The sequence below is a fragment of the Brassica oleracea genome, chromosome C4 (assembly GCF_000695525.1).
Source record: "Brassica oleracea var. oleracea cultivar TO1000 chromosome C4, BOL, whole genome shotgun sequence".
In the NCBI taxonomy this organism is placed as follows: Eukaryota; Viridiplantae; Streptophyta; class Magnoliopsida; order Brassicales; family Brassicaceae; genus Brassica; species Brassica oleracea.
In genome coordinates, this window is record NC_027751.1 from 45,993,678 (window position 1) to 46,014,852 (window position 21,175).

Consider the following 21,175-nt stretch of genomic DNA (forward strand, 5'->3'; position numbering starts at 1 on the left):
AAGATATGTAAACTGACTCTTAAGATGATTTAGTTGGTTGTCATTGTTATTGGAACATATATTGGCGCAAAAGGGTTTGCAAAGAATGTCCTTATAACATCTCATGTTAAAAATGTCAATGTATGAGAAAAAGTTTGAAATAATAGATTTGGTTACAATGTTATTAAAATACCCTTTATCTTTTTGATCATGTGTTTTGAAAAACTGTGAGGTTATCTAATCTATTTAATTAGACTTTTGTTTTGGATTTTATGTGCGAAATTTCAGTTTTGGACTGCCAAATATATGTTGATCTAATAATTCAAAAGATAAATGTGTCATTATTTAAAAGATAAATGTATCATTCATTATTTAAAAGTAAATAATAATATGTTATTTTCATTAATAATTCAAAAGATAAATGTATCATTATTTAAAAATAAATATTCCCTTAAACTATATACATATATTTGGTAAGTCTAAATTATATTAAATTAAATTTTATTTAAATTAATGTATAATATATGTTTAATAAATAAATATATTTTCAATTTTTAACTATCAAAATAATAATGGATGATAGTTATTATAAGTGTTAAAATCTAGATAACAGTTTAAAACAATATAAAGTAATGATGTATCACACTTTGAAAATATGAAATGATGATGTGGTGTCATGAGAAAATATGCTATTATTTTATGAACGCTAAAACCTAGATATACAGCAAAAAATAAAATAAACAATCTATTTTTTTTAAAGTAATAGTGTGTTAAATTATGTACTGATGATGTGGTATTATGATAATTCATGGTTTAAAAATCTGTGTAATTAAAAAGCTTACTTATCAAAATCTATATGCATGAAGAGTTTTCTAAATATACATTTAAGAGGGTTTTGAAATGCACATTAATAAAAGGTTTCTTAAAATTTATAAAGATATTATACATATTTATCAATATCTTCCTAAATTTAAAAGATATTATATGTTTTTTGAAGAAAGGCTTTAAATGATATTATAATTATTTAGTAATATTTCCTAAAATATGCATATAACTCAAATTTAGGAAGATATCATACACATTCATAAATGTTTCCTTAAATTTTTTAAAGAAAACTAGTTTCTCATAATTTTTTTTGGAAAATTTCAATTTTAAGTACTATTTTAAGTTATTTCTCTTCCACAAGATTTTTAAAATCTACCCTATATAAATCATCCTCCTAATAACCCTAAATCTCAGAACTAAATATTTATGAACATTATTTCCTATCAGTGAATATCAACGAATGCGAAGATGCCCCGGGCTATTCCAGCAAACGAGGACCATTTTTCTATGCTTGAAACTATGTTTGGTTTCCAGGTAATATAAGCAAGCACAATTTTTCTGTTTTTGTTTAGTTGATCGCAAATTAAATTGAAGTGTCCTGATTTATTAATTGTGAAATTGTAGGAAGGCTCACTTCAAAGAGAGCACTTGAAGAGTATGTTACTTGACAATATCCAGCGTCGAAAGTCTCGGAATGAAAAACCACCCGTTGAACCATCGCCATACGAGACTAATGTATGTTGTTGAATTTTTTTTTTTTTGAAACACCAATTCATTAATTTAAACCAAAGTAGTTAGTTGGGAGCTATGAAAGCACCACCAACCTCTTGTTCTGATACATTCAATGCATCTTTGGCAAAGCAATCTGCCATGGAATTCCTCTCACGAGGTATCCAAACAAAGGAGACAAATTCAAAAGCTGAGATAAAGTAGTTAACATCAGCGGTAATGCAATAGAGCTCCTTGGAAGGGGGTCCAGAGTTGAGAGCTTTCACTAGTTGAGCTGAGTCCAGCTCGAAGGAGGTCCGATTCCGTCCCTCTCCTCTGCAGTGTTTCACTGCCTCGCGAAGAGCCAAACCCTCTGCTGCAAGTGGGGAAAGCACCGGGCTCGCTGAAGACTGGAAGGAGTTAGTCTCTGCTTCATCGAGTATAACCCATCCAAGACCTGCTTTCTTCGAAACAGAGGACCAGGCTGCGTCAGACCGAACAACAACCGTTCCAGGCGGGGATGGGATTTGTTGAGGAGGCGATCTAAGAGCATTTGGGCTTTCTTTCGTCACGTCCTGACTCCATTCCCGAGCTAAGGCTATGGCCGCCGAGAGGGTGTCCTCAGGAGACGCAGAGTGTCCTTCAAATACAAATTTGTTTCGAGCTTTCCATATCGACCAGAGGACCCATGGGATCAGAGACCCCGAAGTGATACCAGCGGGAGGGAGACAGTTAAGTGAGCATAAGGTCTCCCAGCTAGCCATCAAATCTATTATTCTGCTCACATCCAATGCCGTAGTGAACGGGGCGAGTTGCCATACCCTTTGTGCGTACGGACATTGGAAGAAGAGGTGAAGGATAGATTCTGAGCAGCCACATCTCTTGCACCGATGATCCACAGGTACGTGTCTCTCCATTAGTCGTTCCCCAACAGGGAGAGCTCCTCGAAGTGCTTTCCAAGAGAAAAGCTTTACTTTCGGTGCGCAGGAGATATTCCAGACTCTAGTTTTCCATTTGAATTGCTGATCGTCTTGTAGGTTCAGTCTGTCGTCATCGCTTGTAACAGCCGTGAAGTAACCGGATTTTGTTGAATATTCTCCTGATCTTGTGCCCAACCAGATGAGTTTGTCAGGAGCTCCCATTAGGCTTGGATGAATTGCGAGAATTCTCTCTTCATAATCAGGTATGTTACGTCTGATTTTTAGGACATCCCATTCTTTTGTTTCCGGAATGATAAGATCCGACACCTTGAGCTCCAGTTGTGCTTCATTGGGAGGGCCCATAGGAAGTAGTTGACCGTCCAAACTTAACCAGGGGTTCGTCCAAATATTAACCGAGGCGCCGTCTCCAATAATCCAGCCAAGATTTTGCACCAGAAGATCCCTTCCAAGTAGTACTGAGCGCCACCCATGAGAGCATGTCGATGATACTGAGACATCAATAAGACCACTGTCTAAGCAATATTTCCCAAATAAAACTTTTCCAAGTAGACACGTTGGGTTTTGTAGGAGTCTCCATCCAATTTTCGCTAGTAAGGAGACATTGAAGTTCTGGAAATCTCGAAGCCCTAGCCCACCCGTAGCTTTTGGTTTGGCCATGCTCTCCCATGAAATCCAAGCCATCTTCTTGGTTTCCTCGTTGCTATCCCACCAGTATCGGGTTACTGCGGATTGAATCCGTTTACACAGAGATACCGGTAGACTAAAGCAGGACATAGGGTAGGAGGGCATGGCAGAGAGAACACTCTGCAGGAGTACTAGCTTCCCCGCCGCAGACAGGTACTTGTTCGATCGACCTCTCGCTTTCTGCTTTATCTTATCAACGATTGATGAGAAGAGATCTTTTTTCTTGCGCCCAAAATGCTCAGGAAGCCCTAAGTATTTTCCCACACCTCCTTCCTTTTCAATTAGTAATGCGCCCTTGACCATTTCTTTTAGCGAAGCTGGAGCTTTCCTTGAGAAAGTGATAGCGGATTTTTCTTTGCTGATCGATTGTCCTGATGCCTGTTCGTACTGGCTGAGGATGGTTTTGAGAGATGCACAATTCTCCTTGTTTGCTTGGAGGAAGAACATTGTATCGTCCGCAAAGAAGAGGTGAGTAATCCGAGGGCACCCTCGTGCTACTTGAAGGCCTTGGAGGAGGCCTTCTCCTTGCGCTCTGTTACATAATCCCGAGAGCACCTCGCTACACATAATAAAAATGTAGGGAGAGAGAGGGTCTCCTTGACGGATACCTCTACTCGGTACTACCTTCCCTCTAGGCAAGCCGTTAATGAGGAAGGAGTATGATACAGATGTGATACAATGCATTATGCATCGGACCAGGTTCTGATGGAAGCCCAGACGGGTTAGAACCATCGAGATGAACTCCCATTCGAGGCGGTCGTAGGCCTTACTCATATCAGTCTTGACCGCCATAGCACATCTCTGTTCCCCTTTGGACGTCTTGAGGTAATGGAGTACCTCATGAGTGATAAGCATGTTGTCTCCAATCGCTCGGCCAGGGACGAAAGCCGATTGATTCTCCGAGATCAGCTTCTCCATCATTGGTTGGAGGCGTCGGGTAAGGATCTTTGAATAGATCTTGTAGTAGACGTTACAAAGTGCTATTGGTCTGTAGTCGGAGACTTTTTGAGGCTGGGAGATCTTCGGGATCAGCCGGATATGAGTGTCATTAATTCCACTCGGGAGGGGGGCGCTACGGAAAAATTCTTGCACCTCGCGGACGATATCAGGACCTATGTCCGCCCAATGTGTGTGGAAGAATCCCGCCGAGAATCCATCGGGTCCCGGTGCCTTGTCCGCATGTATAGAGAAAGCTGCTTCCCTTATTTCAGCTGCTGATGGTATCGCAATAAGTACTTGATTCTCAGCAACTGAAACAATTGGGTGGAGAGCCCTCCGAACAGTTTCCTCTCTATCTCCCGGGAGTGAGGTGAACAAAGCTTGGAAGTAATCACCTATGACCGAGACAATCTCATCCTCTTTATGCACCGTTTGGCCATCTTCCTTCTCAATCACCGAGAAGCCGTTAGCTCGTTTTCTTGACTTTGTTATCGCATGAAAATAGCCAGTATTCCTGTCCCCCAACTTAAGCCATAGGAGGCGACTCCGTTGTTTCCAATATTCTTCTTCCGCAAGGTAAGCTGCGTTGAGTGTCTCAGAGATGTTTTGAATGAGAGCGGTATCATTCACAGAGCTTGAGAGGGCCTCATTTAGCTCCCATTTCTTTTGTTCTATCACTTGCTGGCTATTGCGCTGCTGTGATTTATTCCACTATGAAATAGCAGAACGAGCTGAGTTGAGTTTCGAGGAGACCGTGGCCGCTGGGTTCCCACGCCAGGACTCAGATATGATGCGCTTTGCCTCGTCATTTTTACACAATCTTCTATCATATCGGAATATTCCTCTTCGTCGTCTCCTCCCTTGATCAAATATAGAAATCAGAGGCTTATGGTCAGAACTTTCAAAGCCAAGGTATTCACATCTCGCTGTTGGGAAGCATTCAGCCCAGTGCGTGTTTGACACTGCTCTGTCCAGCCTACATCTCACGAGATGATCACCTCGTTTCCCTCGCCAGGACAAGAAGTCCCCCGAATGTTGGAGGTCAAAGAGATCACCTTCCGAGAAGAATGTACGGAGGTCAGAGAAGGAGCCCTCTGCGCGCTCTTGTCCCCCATCTTTCTCTTCCCTGCTTATTAAGTCATTAAAGTCACCAGTGACAAACCAAGGCTCATCCCGATCTGTTGCTTTAATTAGCAGATTGTCCCAAAGGGCATTTCGCGTGTTACGATCAGTACTAGCATGCACAAAAGAAGAGAAAAAGGTTTTTCCTTCAAAGGACACAACCGTGTCAATTACATGGGCATTCGCCTCCAAGATTTGTACATCAACTTCTTGTTTCCAGAATAGTCCAAGACCACCAGCGCCATGGCCTGTTGGTGGTACCAAGTGATGACAATCATACTTCAATCTCAGATGCTCTAGTTTCTTGAGCACCACATCATTGGGATTTTTGGATTCCATAATGAAGATAATATCAGGATCATATTTCTTTGATATCTCTCCTAGGCGTCGAACTGTCCGGGGATTCCCCAACCCTTGACAGTTCCAGCTCGCCATCGCTAAGGAGCGGGGAGGGATGGAGTCTGAAAATCCATCCTTCGTCTGGTAGAGCGTGGAACGAGGTTGATGATTGGGGTGTGATCTGATGCTGTGCTACCAGTCGGGCGCTGAGCAGCTCGAGATGTTTCACCCTTCTTAGTTTTACCATTCTTTTTTCCTTTTGCTGTTCCCGCGTTTGTTGACGTATCCTTCCTGCGAATAGGGGACGGTTTTGAGCGGGAGGTAGTTCGCCTTGGCGGAACAGCAGCCACCGGGCCTTTAGATTTTTCCTGTCTTGTCTTTTTCCCCGGGGGACGACCAGGTTTGCGTTTAGCTGCGGGTAGGTGAGGAAGGTCAGTTTCATCATCTATCGCCTCAGCAGAAGAGATAGGTCCCAGGCGTTGAGTTGCTGGAATGCGGTCAGCACTGCGATCCAGGGACAGAAGACTCTGTTCTTCATGTCTCTCACTATCATTTAGAGGAGGGCCGAGTCTTAGAGTTGCCGGTAGTCTGTCTCGACTCTCTGAGTTTTGATAATTTGTGTTCTCCTCAGCATTGGCAGCTATTATTTGAGAGGCTGGCCCTATCCTTTTACTGGAGGATCTACGTTCGTGGGAACGAGATTCAGAGTATTGAGCATCCAGATTAGTTCTAGAAGTACGACGCGCAATACGTAAGGCAGTTTCTTCTAGTTGCCCACGTTCCTCTGCTTGCTTTGCTCTTTCAATTCTAACTTCTCTTTCTGAGGGGTCGGTACACTTGGTATACTGCAGGAGAGCATGTTTTGCCTCGCCTCTAGCCTCTTCCAATATCTTCTCAGAGAAGTGAGTTGGGTCCCTAGCCCGGGGAATCCCCCTTTCGGATGACCCATTACTCTGTTTTGGTGAGGCTGAAGTGGCTTCTCCGGTGCCTGATCGTTCCTTAGGAATCTCTCGATAATAGCTTCTGCTCGGGGGAGCCGGAGGGTGCCTCTGGTGGGAGTTTCCCCGGAATGACAGAGGAGGATGTTCCCGATAGCTTCGCGATCGATCGTCATTTCTATAGGTACGTCGCTGATTAGATCTCATGTCCCAATCTTTTGGGTTGGATTTGTAAACTCTGTGCTCTGGTTTATCACGTCTACCTTTCGAGGCAAGTCTAGAGTTTTCATCACCATTGTTAGAAGCAGAGAAGTGGTAAGGGGGGGGGCGCTCTGGTGGCTTTTTCCTTTGGCATTCGGATCATTATGAGCAGAGGAAGCAGAGATTCCTCTTATAGGAATAGCACTCTGGTTCGCATGAGTCAGGTCTTTACCACTTCCTTCCCATTGGGCTGATTATAGAGCCTTCTTCTCCGCTCTAGCCACCAGGCATTCTTTAAGCTCGTGGTCGAGTCTGAGGCATTTAGAGCAATGCTTATCCAGACGTTCGTAGAGTAGTGTGGTAGTAACCGAATCACCATTCGGAAAATCGACCACAGATGTTTTAATTAGAGGTAGCAAGCCATCAATATGAACCCTCATCCTCGCTGTTAGGGGGGTTATATCGGCTTTTTCATAGAGGCCAATGTCTTCTCCTATGACCCTGATGATGGGCTCTTTCCACAGGTGAACCGGGAGTCCTTGCACTTTGACCCAAAAAGGAATCAGAGACGGGAAGTTTGGGGAGACAGTGGGCTCCCATCGCTGGAGGATTACCATCCACCGCGCATAGTGGTATGGCCTTTGTTCTAGAACAGCGAGCAGGTCTGATTCCAATTCAAACTGAAATTGGAAGAGACCATTACCCAAGTCAGCTCCTATTGGTTTGAATTCAGTCTTCCAGTGCTCTGTGAAGAATGGTATAAGAGACCACACTTTTTGGATGGATTTATTAGTGACTCTCCCAATAAGCGTTAGAGAATGCTTTCGCAGCAGTTCTGAGTTGTCTGGTAAGGGAGCTTTGACACGGGCCAACCGGGGAGGTTGCTGAGAGCTCAGATCAATTCCTTTCCCCTTTTCAGCCGACGAAATTCTTCGATGAGCCATGGTTCTCGCAAGTGAGAAAGATTTACTGTCAGCTGCCAGTTACTTGTAAGTGAAGTAGCGTCTACAGGCCACAGGGATTCCCCCAAAGCCAAGAGGTTACAAAGAGTAAAATGAAAACGAGATTTGCTTGGTCTGCTTCGAGAAGATAAATGAAATAGAGCGATTCAGATGTCTTAAGGGGACGACGTAAGATGTCGGTACCAGGAATCCCCAGCTCGACGTTCAGAGGTTCGTTTAGGAACTACAGAGAATCCTCTGTGAGTTTCTTGGGACAATGGAGGGGTTGTAGCGAAACCAGCTTGAGAGACAGGGAAACTCCATTAAAGCTTCTTTCGTCGGTGGGAACGAGTTCAGCAGTGGTCGGCGGGCCCGTCGACCGGAGTCGCAGGCGGATCCCGGTGAGAGTTCTCCAAGAGCTGTCTTTGGACTGCTAGATAATTCTCAAAGAGGGAATTTTTTGAATTGGCAGAGAGGTGAAAAGAAGTCTGCACCAATCAGAGACAAAGGACCGAGGGATAACAGGAGGGAGTATCCGTGGGACCGCTGTCTAAGGACCTATCTCGCAAAGAGCGTCTGAGAGAGCTTAAACTAAAAAACTCGTAGACAATCGCCTGTATGTTGTTGAATTTAGTTATACATATTATGTCTTTTCTAGCTCTTGGTGTGATAGGCCTGAGCATTCAGCCAAAAGGTTTATGCTCAGTTCTCGGTTCAGTCTAGTTATTCAAAAATATTTATAATGAGAACTCATACGAGTTTATGTGTTAATCTAATTCAGTATCCCAAGTCCCAATGTCTCGTGAGAAGCGTCAAGGCTATTGTGTTCCTCGCACTTCTGGTTCTGGCAAGCCTCGTTATCATCATAACTTTTGATGTTGTGACAATCAAATACATGTTACTTTGCATGCTAGCATTCATCTCATTCGGATGTGTAGTTTTACAGCTTGTAAGTTATCTTGTTCCATTAGTCTAATTCTGGATTTGAGATATCTTTGTCATATCATGTCTTTATTTTTCCATTCATTTACCTATGTGTCTCCCCCCTCACTGCAGATTGTACGAGCTTCGAAGCCTTTAAGTCAATGGTTAGGGCTCTGGTCATCGGGAGGACGCGGGCTTGGGGCTATGAACTCGTGATCGGTTTTATATTTGAACGTTTGCTTCTAAATGACTATCGATGTGTCGACATTTATATTTTATAAAATTTATATTTTGATACAAGCTGTTTTACAATAATACCAAATCTTTGGGGGGGGGAGGGGTTATTGGTAGTTAAATTTTGAAGGAGTTATAAAATTTAGAGATTCTATTGTTATTGGTTTATGTATTCTTACATTTCTTATTAAAATCAAGAGCTATTGGTTTGATAATGTCTGATAACATATACAATTTTTTGTTATTCAAAAAGTTTAATTTTTATTGATTTTTTAATTCTAGTAAACTCTCTTGTTATTGGGACATAAATTCTCTCTAGTTTTACTCATAACACTCAACTTTATAAATATCATTTATACTCATAAGATTCTTAGAATCTATGTAACAAAAAACACAAATATACAAACACAAAAAGTTGTGTATTACATTTTTATTGTCATGTGAAAGATAATTTTTAAAAGAAATTTAAAGATAAAAAAATTATTAAAGATAACATAATCAAGAATCATGAAAAAATCATAGGTTGACCTTATAAAACTTTAAACAAAAATCAAACAAGACAAATTCAAATATTAAAAAATAAAAAATAAAATATTTTGACATCAAATAACTATATTTCTTGAAATAAAAAAAAATTAAGTATTTTTATTGAAAGATAAATCTGGAAAGAAAAACATATATGGAAATTCATGCTATTCAATCATAATCAATGACAATTTATGCAATACATATGACAAGAAGTCATCAAATCTACTTAATTCTTAAAAATCTTTGAACTTTAAAAATTTTCAGATTCCACACAAATTCTATTTCCAATAGGCCCCCCTTAACTAGATTAAGACCCAAGCCTTGCGCGGAATAAACATTATATATAAAAATTATTTTATGTATTATAATTATTTTATGTATTATATGTTCTTACATATTATGAAACAATAAATATATATTGAATAATTAAAAGTCAGTAACTATTACATATATAATTAAATTGGTGCGAACGTATAAAATTATTCAAAGTAAATTTTGAAACTAAAATATTTATTTATTCAATATGGTTTATAGTTTAATTTAGAATGATATATATACATATATATTTTAAATTTTAATGATTAATTAAATTAGACTTTTATTTATATGATTTTGTAATCATTTGTATTTTGTCATAACAAAAATTTTAAACAATGGATCGCAAAGTTTGAATGTGAGACTTTTAACAGTTTTAGTAATTTAAAGTCGTTTTTTAAAATTTAAAATATAACATATACAGAAAAATCTAAATTTTTATAATATGGTTATTGTGATTTTTTAAAATTATTTTAATAGTTTAAAATTAAACAAATTTGATAGAAGATACATTATTTTTTTATCAGATCTTTATTATTCAAAATCATTAATAGTCATATATACTTTAGCCACATTAGGAAATTTCGTAATCTTTCTTTAAGGAAATAATAAATGACATTAATAATGAATTTATGATTAGTTTAATAAAAAGCTTATTATATAATTAGATGGACCAACATATTTCTCTAATTATTCTAAGAATCATTCTAGTGATGACACGTTACTACAAAAAGAAGTTGTAATGTTTCACAAATAATATATAGGGATTGCTTTAAGTATTAAGTATTGTGCTCTATGTCCCAAAGCTTAATTTTGCACTTTTTGGTTTTAACAGACTGGTTTTACTTTTTGATAATCTGTTTGTTTATTTGTGTAGTCTTTCAAATAAATAGTGAAGACAAATAAATTTTAAGCATCTATAAATAAATCCTCGTGATTTAACACACAAAAATATATACATCTCAGATTTCTTAGGGAGAATTGTAAAAGATTCTAACAGACTTCAGTGAAGCAGCTATCTGAAAAAGTTTTTACAAATTTTGCATTTCAGTGTCTCGATATCAAATCGTTTAAAAGGAAGAACGATGTAGAATAATAAACCATACACAGAGACTGATTCCTAAACATTGTAGCTAACCACACAAGCGTGATTGAGTGGTATGGCCAGCTTGGAAAGGTGCTAAGCACCCCGGGCTTGAAACCCACCAGACTCAAATTTATCCCTTTGTGTGGCCAGACATAGGTATCTAATTTCCGTTGCGAACAACCAAATCTGTCTAGCGGCTGTGGACAGACGTCCAGGGGATTAGTCGGTTGGGCCTCGGTTCGCTGGACACCCGGTTATCGCAAAAAAAAAAAAACATTATAACTAAAATTTTAAAATATACAACTAGATCTCGAACTGCGCAACCGCGCGGATTTTTGTTTTCATTGATTTTTATATAAACATTTTTTTTTCAATTCTAAATTGGTATATATAATAATATATATATGTGTCTATCAATTTTTAAAACATAATAAATTTACAGTATATTTTTTCAATGAATAGATTGTTTCAAACTTTCACATGTATTTTTATCTTATTCTTTATATATATTTTCAGATTATTATTTCATTATTAAAATCGTAACTATATATATAAAGATTAGTAAAATATTTTTTTACTGTCATATTCAAAGATATTGTAACATTTCAAAAATTTAGAAAGTTTTTAAAAATTAAACTTTTTGCTTCATAGATTTATATTATCGAGTAAATAATTAAACATTTAGTTTTTGTTTAATTTTTAAAATAAACTATATAGTTTTAAATTTGTTTTCATTGGTTTAAGGTTGCAAAGATTAATCATTGTTAGATAACATGATTTTTGTTATTTAAAAAAAAATCTTTATAATTTTAAAAATTAACATCAACAAATATTAAAATAATTAACATATGAGGTATAGTATTACAACATTAAATTATATCTATTTAATTTATACTATCTGTAAATCCAATGTTTCATCTATTGTTTAAATCCAATTATTGATAGTCCAATAAAAATTTCTGGTATGCCCAAAATTTAAATAACAAGATTAGAAATTAAATATAACATGACTTTTTAAGAATATGTCTATTATGTCCATTTTTTAAAAAAATCACACATAAATCAAGGTTGTGACTTCTGTTTTAATACATAAGATTCTTTTTTTTTTCAAATCAAGAAAAAGACATTAAAAGCTTTTTTTCTCGTAAGTTTATGGTATAATTCTATAAAATCGGGTCGACCATTATTATATCATACAAAAACAAGAACGTGGAGAAGAGCTAGAGTTACACTAATTTAGGAAAACCCCAAAAACAAATCGTTGAACAAGTTTTGTTTGATTTTAGCGCAGAACTAGGCAAACTCCTCAAATTTTACAGGTTTCACCTCTTCTCTCTTTGACCAAATCATTCTCCATCCCCAAGGTAAGACCAAGTTTTCACTTTCAAGATCCTTCTCGTTTTTTTTGCTTTCCATGCACAACAAGATTATGAGATAATGAGTTTCAATGCTCTTCTGGATTCACCATCAATCACCACCACTCTGAAAGATGGATTCAAATGTCATATATGATCACCAAAACGTCATACTAGGCCTAGCTCCTGTGCTAACATACGCAGCCTGCGAATGGTTCCTCATATTCCTCATGCTCCTCGAGGCTCTTCTCTCCTACCTCCTCGTCTGGTTCGCACGCTACTGCAGACTCCCTCTGCCGTGTTTCCTCTGCTCCAAGCTCCTTCACCCTCTCCACTGGAGACTCCTCCTCTGCAGAAGCCACAGATCAGAGGTTTCATCTTACATATCATGTCTCAACCACGACAACAACCTCGCGGACTGTCGAGGAATGTGCGACGATTGTCTCTTGTCATTCACCAAAACGACCGGTCCCAATCCGGACATGAACAGGTTGCTCCTAGGGAAGCTAGGGTATGATCTTCTCTCCACAAGCCATTTCGCTCATCCTCCTAGATCGTGTTCTTGTTGCGATAAACCGTGGAGGACAAGGCACCATACACAGAGACTGATTAGGTTAGGCTCTAGGGGTGCTGCTAAACCTAACATTCCTGCTGCTCCAAGGCATCATCATCTTACTCGAAGAGGAAGCGGTGGGAGTTTGAAGAAGATGAGGAACAACCTTAAGGCTGTAGACGCTGGAAGCCGCAGCGATGGGATGGCTCACGTGGGGTATGCAGAGCTGAAGATTCACTCGGAGTCTGAATCAGAGTTCTTGTTCACAGATGATGATGCGTTCTTCCAGACGATAGACTTCAGTGGTGAGACGTCTGAGAGACGTGTTGTTCACAAGTCTCGGTCTCGGGAATCTTTGAAAGACAAGAAGGTGTTGAAGCGTAAACAGCCTTATTTGAAAGATAATAAGATTCATGTTAAAGATCATAAACCGCGTGAGCGTAAGCTTGTAGATAAGACTCAGAAGCAAGAACAAGCTATTGAAGCAGGGGAGGATGAAGGTGTACTCTCTGAGCTTATAACTATGAGTGAAGCTCGTCCGTTCTCATTGGACTTACCTAAAGAGGAAAATGCAGGAGGAGCAGTAGCACAAAGTGGTACGTTTAAGTCATGAGAACTTATGTCGAAATCTATATGCGTTTTACTTGATTTGAAGTTTATTTCTTGCAGAGAATGAAGCTGAGGTAAGTGGCAGCTCATCTCCTTCTGGTGGGGAATTCTTGAGCCCTTCTGGAGACAATAGTACCTCTCATGAAGTCCAGATTCAAGCAGACTTTGATCAAAACATATCCCATTCAGCTGTAGAGACAGAAGCATCTGTGGATCAAAAAGTGTGTGATCACATAGACGTGCCTGGTTCTGTTGCAGATGAACCTTCTAGTGATGAGGAGAATGGTGTTGAAAGAGATCTCAAGCCTTTGACTACCAATGATGAAGAGTTAAATGAGGTTAGTGAAAACAATGCTGCAGAAGAGTATTTCAGTAATGAAGAAGAAGAAGCTGAGGTCAATGCACCTTCTGAGCCTTCAACATCAAAAGATGTAACTGGTTCATTTGCTTTAGAACAATCCCATTGCAGTCATGAAGAAGAGGATGTGGATAATGGAGACTCTCAACCTTTGACATCAAACAATATGACTGGAGAACATTCCAGTAATGAAGAAGAGGATGTGGATAATGTGACTGGTTCTGCCACAGAAGAACACTCCGGTAAAGAAGAGCATGGAGAGACTGAGCCTTTGCCGTCACCAAAGATCTCCAACGAAGGAACCTTATTAGAACATAGAGATGATAAAGATTCCTCCAAGACAACAGAGACTCTAAATACTTCAGATGAAACAGTACCGGAGCTAAAACAATCAGCTTCTGTGGAGTCATTTGTAAGCATTAGCAGTGACATTGAAGGAGAAACTCTAGTTGATCTGTTAAAGAAACAGCTAGAGCATGACAGGAACTCCCTAAGAGATTTGAGCAAAGAGTTAGAGGAAGAAAGAAACGCCTCAGCTATAGCTGCAAATCAAGCAATGGCGATGATCACACGGTTGCAGGAGGAGAAAGCAGCTCTTCATATGGAAGCTTTACAGTACCTGAGAATGATGGATGAGCAAGCTGAGCACGACGTTGATGCGCTTGAGAGAGCAAACGATGTATTAGCTGATAGGGAGAAGGAAATACAGGATCTTGAGATGGAGTTGGAATACTATAGAGTCAAGTATCCAGATGAGCCAAGAGAAGAGATCCTCGCTAGCATGGGAGTTCTTGAGAGTATAGAAACCAGTGGCCACTCAACAACTGATGAGACCAGCGAGAAAGTTCCAACAGACATTTGAGAAAAGAGTAAACATTTCCGGAAGCTGCATCAATGGAAGAAGAATACTCGATAGTGCTGGAAGCTCACAGGCCTGAGACTAGTGATGCTCTCACAACAGAATAATCTGCAGAGGCATACAGAAAGCTATTCCCAACATGGAAAGTGATTCTTTCGAGCACACAGGAAGGACAAGAACGAGTGGATTGCCTTAGAGAATGAGATTTCAATGGTAAGAGTAATATTTAGAGGCACAAAGAGAGAGCTTGTGTTTGTAATAATAGGGAAATGTTAGGAGTTAGTTAAAGACATTTAGTATTCATTTTTAGTTATATCTATCTATGTGGCTACCTCATTTTTTATGGAGAACATACCAATAATCATCCCACTGAAACTACAAGAGTTCAGAGACTATACATAACTGAAGTTTCAATTTTTATTACCACAAGCTCAACCAAAATGAGATTTTATCCTTTCCTACTCAACAAGAACTGTTACCATACAAGGTAGAAAGACAAATCATAGTGATAAGTACCTAGGGTTCAACACATTTCGTTCAACTCGATTCTTGAAGCTTAATAGTAGCATCAAAGCTGAAACTTTCACCTGGTTCAAATGTCTCTTCAAGATCTTCATAGCTTTGTTCAACAGACAGCTCTTTGCCAACCTTTAGGTCTTCCTACGAAAGCATCAACAACCAAAAGCAAACCAATTTGAACTCCAGCTACCAAATATGATTTACTCACTGATTCCAACTGGTATTACACAATCAAACTAAGGGTGTTGACGTTGATTCCAACTCTAGTAGCTAAATCTGACTGAAAGGGTGATCTGTTCACATGTTTACAATCTAAGGAATATGAGCCTTCAAGACTAAGACCTTACTTAACAGGTTCAGTTGAACTCTCAGAAAGCATTAGATCTAGTGTGTTTCTTTAGGATCATCTTTAACAGTTAACTAAAAGCAAGCTCCAAAAGTAAGCACATATCCGATAAACTTTTACTGAATATAGAACGTTGCCATCTGAAATAGAATCTACTGAGAAGCTAGAGCTAATAAAAATACCTGTTTAACATAGTCTTCGATAGCAGAATTGATTAATTTCTTTATCACCTGTCTATAGACTTTAGAATATCCAAGGATCTCTAACAAAATTTCTCTGGGTATCTGCAAATATAAGGAAAGGAACACTTGATGGTGAAGTTATTTTACCTCAATGCTAAAATAATGGATTCTCTAAAATAAACTGAAGTTGAAAAAAAAAAAACTTACATTTGGGGTCTTCCCTGGAGTTCCAAGGTTGATGTAGACGAGAGAGAGAAAGAGAGAGAGAGAGAGAAAAAAAAAAGAAAACATTAGGGACGCCATGAAATGAATTAGCTACTAGTCATCAGCAACAAATCATATTAACTACAAATACAGGAGAGATTTCTAGAATCTTATGTAATCTATGAGCATTGTTAAAGAGAGTAACTTAAATGTCCACCTTATTTAGTCAAATCTTTCTAAAGTCCAATAACGAAATTACAAAGTTGCAGAGAGAGAGAGATGAAGGAAACATGAACTCTAACACTAAAAAAGGAATCAAACAATTTGCTCTCTGAGAGTAAGCTACAAAACACCAATACATATTCCTAAGCGTATGATGGATGACCTATCCACAATAGATAAAGCATCCAAATACAAAAAAAATCAAGTTTATATTGTCATAGCTTATACAATCTGTGATCTCATACCTCCTTTAACTCTTCGGAAGCCCGGGATTGGCTGAGCTGCAGCCACCATTTTCTCAAATACAGTATTGAATACTGTTTGAGTCTTCTCTCCTGATACTTCAACATGCACCTGCACTCAGCCAGTAGGAGAACCATAAGGTGGAAAGTAACTGATTAGATGTCATAACTCGTTCTCGACACCAGTACCATATGCTTATTTGCCGCAGAAACAATAGCATACCTTAACCTCGTTGCTGTTTCCGGTCTCCACTGTCGTAATCAAAATTGATTCATCCTTGGAAGAAGTCTCAACATCTGCGAAGAGAAACACATATACATGAAAAAAGAAGCTAAAACAACAATAAAGAGAGAATGAATATACTTTTAAAAGTTTGAACCTGAAGGTGCTGCACAAACTGCTACGAACTGTTTATTCGTTGATCTGTAAAAGTGTAAAGAATAAACATTAATCAACCAAGGAAGAAACGAGGGTAAGACAATTAAGAGAACATGGCCCTAACAGTCAAGTAAACACATCAGTGGTCTCACTCATTATTGACTATCCAAATACTCAATAAGACTAGCATTTGGTCTAATATCGTTTTGTTCTTGAACAAGCTCATGTTTAAACTCTTATGTTATAATGGACACGAAAGAAAGGCAGAAACTTTACCTTGCACAGAATCTTGGTTGCACTGAAAAAGTTGGAGGAAGCGTTACAAAAGAAGAAAGATGAGATCTTTGTTTCCGTTCTATTATCTGCAAAGTAAACGGACAATGTTTGGAACACATTCTGAAAGCAAGACAAAGTAAAGAAGAAGAAGGCGGCCTTACGAGAGAGTTGAAGCTACAGAACGGGAGGTTGTGGATGATTGTCTGCATTATTATTCACAAGAAGCTAGACGTTGCCTCTTTGACGCCCTTGTATTCTAAACAGGAATAACAACAACACATTACTTGATATTCCAAATAAATAAAAAAAAAAAGAAAAAAACTTGCTTCTCTTCTGAAAATGAGTTTTCAGAATTTGAAAAGTTTCACAGAAGTTCGCTGGAATTTAGACAGAACAGACTTTGCATCGCCGGTTAAATATATAGGAGAGAGAGAGAGAGAGAGAAAGATATTACCTGGTGTAGAGAGAGAGTAACGCAGGAAGAGGTTGAGACTCGGAGACGGAGGAAGAAGAAGCAGAGGGGACTACTATTCCGGGGACTAAAGTGGATAACTCGTGTGGTTCGATTATTTCAGGACCGTCCGGTCTGTTTTTCGGTTTAGTTTTGGCTTTTATCAGTTTTCACTTGTCTTTCTATTCTTTACCGAAGCCTTTTGACCTCAGGTGTGTTTTTTGATCAAAGAAATTAATAAAACTCAATAATTATGGAGAAAAATGATATACATGAGAGAGAGAGAGAGAGAGAGAGAGAGAGAGAGAGAGAGAGAGAGAGAGAACATATTAATTACTACATTACACTCTGTTGTTTACCAACAAAAAACATATACACAAGAAGAAAATACAAATATGAGCCTTCCCCATCCATCCATCCATCCCACAGTGTCCTACCAAAACAAATTAAAAAAAAAAAAATCTCATTCTTAATGTCTAACAACACCATACAACATAAACACCAAAATGATAATGAGACGCAACGCTCCAAACGCACCACCACCGCGAAACCCTGCAAGCAAACACATGGGGGGTCATTTGAGTCCTCTCTGTGCGCTCTTCTTAATGATTTGCACTCAATATGTTGCAAGAGATTATATTGCCAAGGAAACTAAAGCTTACCGTGATTCCTAAGAGTCTGAGATGTTGGCAAGGCAGGTAATGACATCTCTGCACATTCATTTAAAAGTTAAATATTAAAATCTATAGGTTTCTGGAACCTCAAGACAATGAGCTAGCTAAGAAGTAAGTAAGGAGAAATGTTTACCAGGAGCACAGAGCGACAAGGAAGACATTGAGGATGAAGATGGCCATGGCGCAGCTATGTTATCCGTCAAATCACATGTAAAACTGTACCCTGTCGTGTTGTCAAATATCAAGTCTGCTGGATAGCTTCTGAGTAGACATCCTATACATATTCATATTGATCTCGTTAGACACTTTAACTCTTATCTTGCAAAACAAACAGCCTTTTGGATTATCAGATGCAAACCTTGTTGCATTCCATATGCTGCTTATCCCCCATCCAAAAGCATACCCAAGAAACAGTAAAAGAAAAAGATAATGTCAGGGGAGAGGGAAAAGACAAATACAGTTCTTTTGAGACTCTAAAGAAACAAGAATACTTACCTTGGACACTGAAGTCTTTGAGATCGACATCACAAAGCTCATATATATTCGTCATGACACCACCTTTCCTTAACATAGAACCGATGACCGTTGCACACACTATGGCCTGCTTGTTTGTTATCAGCATTTGGTTCCGTATCCCTGAGATATACGCATTCAACGAGCTACAGCAAGAAGGGCTTGGAGCAGCCACATTACGGCAAGCCTTGCTCACTTCTGTTGGCTCCTTAAACTCCAAAGGGCAAGCTATATGCAACCCCACAACGCACACGTCAAAAAACCATTCACAAGACTACATACAAATAAGAGATACAGTTCATTACCTTTGTTAACTTTGCAGGAAGATAAGATTCTAAACGCTGTGTTGGCTTTGTCTGCTTCCAGCTTCCTTGCAATATACGAAAACACCACATTTTTGCAGTCGTTAAGCGCGTTGACGCTGTTTGATCCTCCCAAAGGAATCTTATCACCATTTGTTTGGTGTCCTGAGATAATAAGCGAAGCTTCCATAATCGCACCTTGGCAAACCGGTCTGCAACACTCCTTAAGAGGATCAACAGTGCGACAAGCATCCAGCAACTTGCTACTGTTGACAGCTTTCTCGAACGTTGCCACGTCTTGCACCGGACAAGAACCTCCAGTTAGATTCGAGGACGTCACAGAGCAGAGTTCAGGTATTGTCATGTTGGCTCTCTTGCTGACGAGGATGCTAACGATATCTGAAAAACAATCTGCAGCAACCGCGTCAGGGAGAACCAGCTTCTCTGACTTCACGTCATGCTGTCCTTGGAAGATATGTAGTAAGCTAACGAACTGTGGACAGCAAATCACGTTTCCAACGAGTGCGGCGAACGGTTGGGAGCAATCTGAGGCTGCTGTGTTGATAATGCTTGAGATTGCTTGAAAGTCTGCGGTGCATTTTCCGGTTAGCTTTGGTTCGTATGTGTCAGGGAAAGTAGGGTACATTGGTGGTGTCCAAGGGAGAGGAGGAGATGTGTATTTGGGGATGACTGATGGGGATACTTGAATGGGACCGGAGACTCCAATGCCAGGTGGGTTTGCTAACTCAGCGGTAGTGGATTTGCTAGTATGCTCGTTAGTCTTATAATGTGCAGCGGCTACATCTTGGAAGCTTGATAGCCAGATAATAAATAGCAAGAAGCGATGAACCAAAAAGCCTGATAAGAGAAGCAAGTCAGGGGTTAACAAACAACATTGTCTATTGCATGCACTCCAGGAAATAAATCACAATCAGAACTTTTCTTATGAACTTGACATAGAACTGTCTAATGATTCTTGTTAGCCATAGATGAAGATGAGACAGAGAAAACAAGAAAAAAAACTGCATCTTTTTGGTATACACAACGACATAAACTAGAGCTAAACCTCACCATGGAAGAAAAAAGCATAACTACACTTACCCTTAAGCCAGGAAACAGTCTGTAAAGAGCCCATAGCTAAACTAGCCCTGGAGAGTTATTCAATTTCAACAAAGCCAGGCACAGGTCAGTTAGAAGCTATGAACAGTACCAAGGCTGCTGGCAAAAAAAAACTCCTACAACAACCTTAAGAAGAACCCAAGAAGAAAGTTAGTAGCTTTCATTCTGAGAGAAATAGACATGTTCTACACAGGAAGGTTTGTGAATCTTGTCTTATCTATAAGCTCCATTATCTTGCCAATCGCATCAGTCTACGTACGACTAAATTCTACTTGACATAAAGAATCAAAGCCCCACCCCTACATTTAAAAAGACTATATACCAACTACACTAATGTTAGCATCTAACAACCATATACTTTTTGAATTCAAGAGCATACATACATAGATCCTCTTAGTTATTCGGATCCACCATAAAGAACAATAAAGGTTACAACTTTATTGTTCTGCAAAGAACCAAAAGCAGAATCCATTCAACACTCCAAGTTCCCCAAATTAAATGAATATCTCGAATTGGAGATGATTAGAGTCACAAATAAGAGAAAGGGATAGCTAGAAGAAGAAGAAGATACCTGAGAACCTCACCATCCTCCCTCTCGCAAAATCAAACCATTGTTTCCGACTAGCAAAAAAGGTTGAGGGGGAGCTAAGGGAGCTTGAGATTGAAAACACGTTCGGATTCTTCTTACTCGGAGAGATAAAATCGATTAAGGTGATGAAGAAGAGCGTTCGTTAGCACAAGGGGAAGACTGAGAGAGAGAGATGAAGGGAATGAACCACACACACAAAAGGGAAAGCAAAAGAAACTTTACTTTACCTTTCCTTCCTCTCTTAACCTCTTCACTCCTCTTTTTTATTTTCTTTCTTCATTTTACTTTACCGTAATTAGGCATGGTCTTAAAAAGTGATGACTCATTCATTATCAAAATCCATCATTAATCTTTTTTCTTTTCTTCCTACTTTTCCAAATTCTTTTTAATCCCTGTGTATAAAAAAATTATTATATAGATGCTATAACGTAACATGTGTTGTTAGAGACTTATTGAGAGAGAGAAAGTCCAGTGAGAGAAAGTAGATCCGATCTTGGGTCCGGCGTACGGCTGGCGCGTGAGCGAGCGTGCCGTCGCCGGAGCCCTTCGCTCTTCTGTTGAAAAGTTTTCCTGCTTCCCCTACGCGTCCTCTCCATATCGCCTTGTCGGAGCTCTGGTCCAGGCCTCCTTTGTCGTCGTCACCTCGGGGAGTGAACCGGCATCACTGGTGACGCTGCGGCTGGAATAATGACGCGATTGTATGGAGGGTTGGTGGGGT

General features: G+C 39.2%; 4 protein-coding genes across 5 annotated transcripts; 1 reads left to right on the forward strand and 3 right to left on the reverse strand.

Annotated features, from left to right (window-relative positions):
- Positions 1–5,635: 5,635 nt before the first annotated feature.
- Positions 5,636–6,682, reverse strand: LOC106339040 (serine/arginine repetitive matrix protein 1-like). Its single transcript, XM_013777870.1, has one exon. It carries the CDS (start codon positions 6,680–6,682, stop codon positions 5,636–5,638), a length of 1,047 nt encoding a protein of 348 aa, XP_013633324.1.
- A 5,369-nt stretch (positions 6,683–12,051) lies between these two features.
- LOC106337510 (probable myosin-binding protein 4) lies at positions 12,052–14,761 on the forward strand. The gene is made up of 2 exons (XM_013776617.1): positions 12,052–13,209; positions 13,283–14,761. The coding sequence occupies exons 1-2, from the start codon at positions 12,195–12,197 to the stop codon at positions 14,440–14,442; spliced, it is 2,175 nt and encodes a 724-aa protein (XP_013632071.1). The 5' UTR covers positions 12,052–12,194; the 3' UTR covers positions 14,443–14,761.
- Positions 14,762–14,838: 77 nt separating this feature from the next.
- LOC106337511 (trigger factor) lies at positions 14,839–17,479 on the reverse strand. Its single transcript, XM_013776618.1, has 9 exons — positions 17,264–17,479; positions 16,971–17,065; positions 16,810–16,895; positions 16,535–16,578; positions 16,378–16,451; positions 16,158–16,266; positions 15,694–15,707; positions 15,487–15,588; positions 14,839–15,099 (listed from the first exon to the last, which is right to left on the reverse strand). The coding sequence occupies exons 2-9, from the start codon at positions 17,016–17,018 to the stop codon at positions 14,977–14,979; spliced, it is 600 nt and encodes a 199-aa protein (XP_013632072.1). The 5' UTR covers positions 17,019–17,065; positions 17,264–17,479; the 3' UTR covers positions 14,839–14,976.
- Positions 17,480–17,572: 93 nt separating this feature from the next.
- On the reverse strand, positions 17,573–20,690 carry LOC106342981 (uncharacterized GPI-anchored protein At1g61900). Of its 2 annotated transcripts, XM_013782068.1 has the most exons (8): positions 20,440–20,569; positions 19,851–19,897; positions 18,753–19,607; positions 18,430–18,675; positions 18,293–18,310; positions 18,068–18,208; positions 17,923–17,970; positions 17,573–17,812 (listed from the first exon to the last, which is right to left on the reverse strand). In XM_013782068.1, the coding sequence occupies exons 2-8, from the start codon at positions 19,882–19,884 to the stop codon at positions 17,730–17,732; spliced, it is 1,425 nt and encodes a 474-aa protein (XP_013637522.1). In that variant the 5' UTR covers positions 19,885–19,897; positions 20,440–20,569; the 3' UTR covers positions 17,573–17,729. The 2 variants fall into 2 exon arrangements, with proteins under 2 accessions (XP_013637522.1, XP_013637523.1); XM_013782069.1 differs by lacking the exon at positions 19,851–19,897 and having other exon boundaries at positions 20,440–20,690.
- Positions 20,691–21,175: the final 485 nt, after the last annotated feature.